This window comes from Belonocnema kinseyi, chromosome 6 (assembly GCF_010883055.1).
Source record: "Belonocnema kinseyi isolate 2016_QV_RU_SX_M_011 chromosome 6, B_treatae_v1, whole genome shotgun sequence".
In the NCBI taxonomy this organism is placed as follows: Eukaryota; Metazoa; Arthropoda; class Insecta; order Hymenoptera; family Cynipidae; genus Belonocnema; species Belonocnema kinseyi.
Window position 1 is genome coordinate 122,680,753 of NC_046662.1, and position 1,236 is coordinate 122,681,988.

The window sequence follows — 1,236 nt, forward strand, 5'->3', positions numbered from 1 at the left end:
ATCGTACCTCGCTAGTATGTCAAATAAGGGTTGCCTAATAATTTCATTTTAAATGGAATGTTTGCAGAAAATTTCTACTGATGAAGTTCATGAAAATGTGGTCATCGTAGGAGCCCACAATGTCGAGCAGAAAGTTTTTGACAATATTCGAGTGGTTGCATCAGTACCTGATTATGCCATACCTTCCACTTCAGCTGAAGTGAATATAGATGCAACGACGTTTTCAGTAAGATTATGCAATTGTTTCAACAGTTATATTCATCCTTTTGAAAAAATTTTACGTCAAAAAAAAGGTGCTGTTTCAAAGGAAAAGTCGTATCAAACCCAAAGTGACTCTGAAGATCACTTGAATTTTCGTGACGTTGCAAATTAGTTTCAACCTCAATGATGAACTTGTAGTGTTTTTTTTTAAAAAAGACAAATTCACTCAAAAAAGTACTCAAGAGCCCAATATTTTTATCTAACATGAGAAACAATATAATTACTGTAATTCTACGATCATATTTTTTCAGCGATATGGGTCTGTACAGGCCACCCTCTTGCGTAACGCAAACGACGGTCCGGAGATCCATGAAAACGCAAAGAATGGAGTTCTGGGTGAAAAATTGCGACGTGCGATGGTGCGACTCTTAGTCGCTGAATTGATAGCAGCGAATGGGAACAGCTAGTAAGAATTTCGTATTATAAATAAATAAGTCTTGTAGAAATACTGAATTTTAGTAACGTCATTTTTTATTCAGTTACCCAACAGTTGCAAGTAAAACAGCTCTGGCAGAAGCTATTGTGTCAGAGTATCCTCTGCTGAAAGACTGCAATGAACATTGCATAGGATATGTAAGTGCATATACCACATTAAAAATTTCAAATGTAAAAATTTTCAATCTTCTCTTAATTATAGTTATAACTTATAATGTTTCTAGGAACATTACTTCAACCCCAAAAGCCATCAAGGGTTTATAGAATATAGATTGCAGCAAGTGCGACTAAGTTTGAGCCCTTCCAAAAAAGCGTACAAGGGTGCTGCAAGGAAAAGAAAACGAAAGGAAGAGGAAAAAGAACACACATGCTCATCGGGGACTGTTCCGCCCAAGGATGAATTAAATCAGAAAGTAAGCTTTACTTGAAAATAGAAATAGCTATTCACAAAATCGTGGAACCTCTGTCGAAAAATCAAAATGAAGACGTTTTTATGAAATTTGTACCTTTATACGACCAGAATTTATTGAGTGTATGTGA

At 35.6% G+C, this 1,236-nt stretch overlaps 1 protein-coding gene across 1 annotated transcript in view; it reads left to right on the forward strand.

The window, feature by feature from the left end:
* Positions 1–1,236, forward strand: part of LOC117175589 — a 59,942-nt gene that overhangs the window by 3,374 nt on the left and 55,332 nt on the right. The window contains exons 2-5 of the mRNA XM_033365297.1: positions 68–226; positions 513–667; positions 741–834; positions 921–1,109. Of these exons, the coding sequence (XP_033221188.1) occupies positions 68–226; positions 513–667; positions 741–834; positions 921–1,109 (597 nt within the window). The remainder of the gene's footprint in view (positions 1–67; positions 227–512; positions 668–740; positions 835–920; positions 1,110–1,236) is intronic.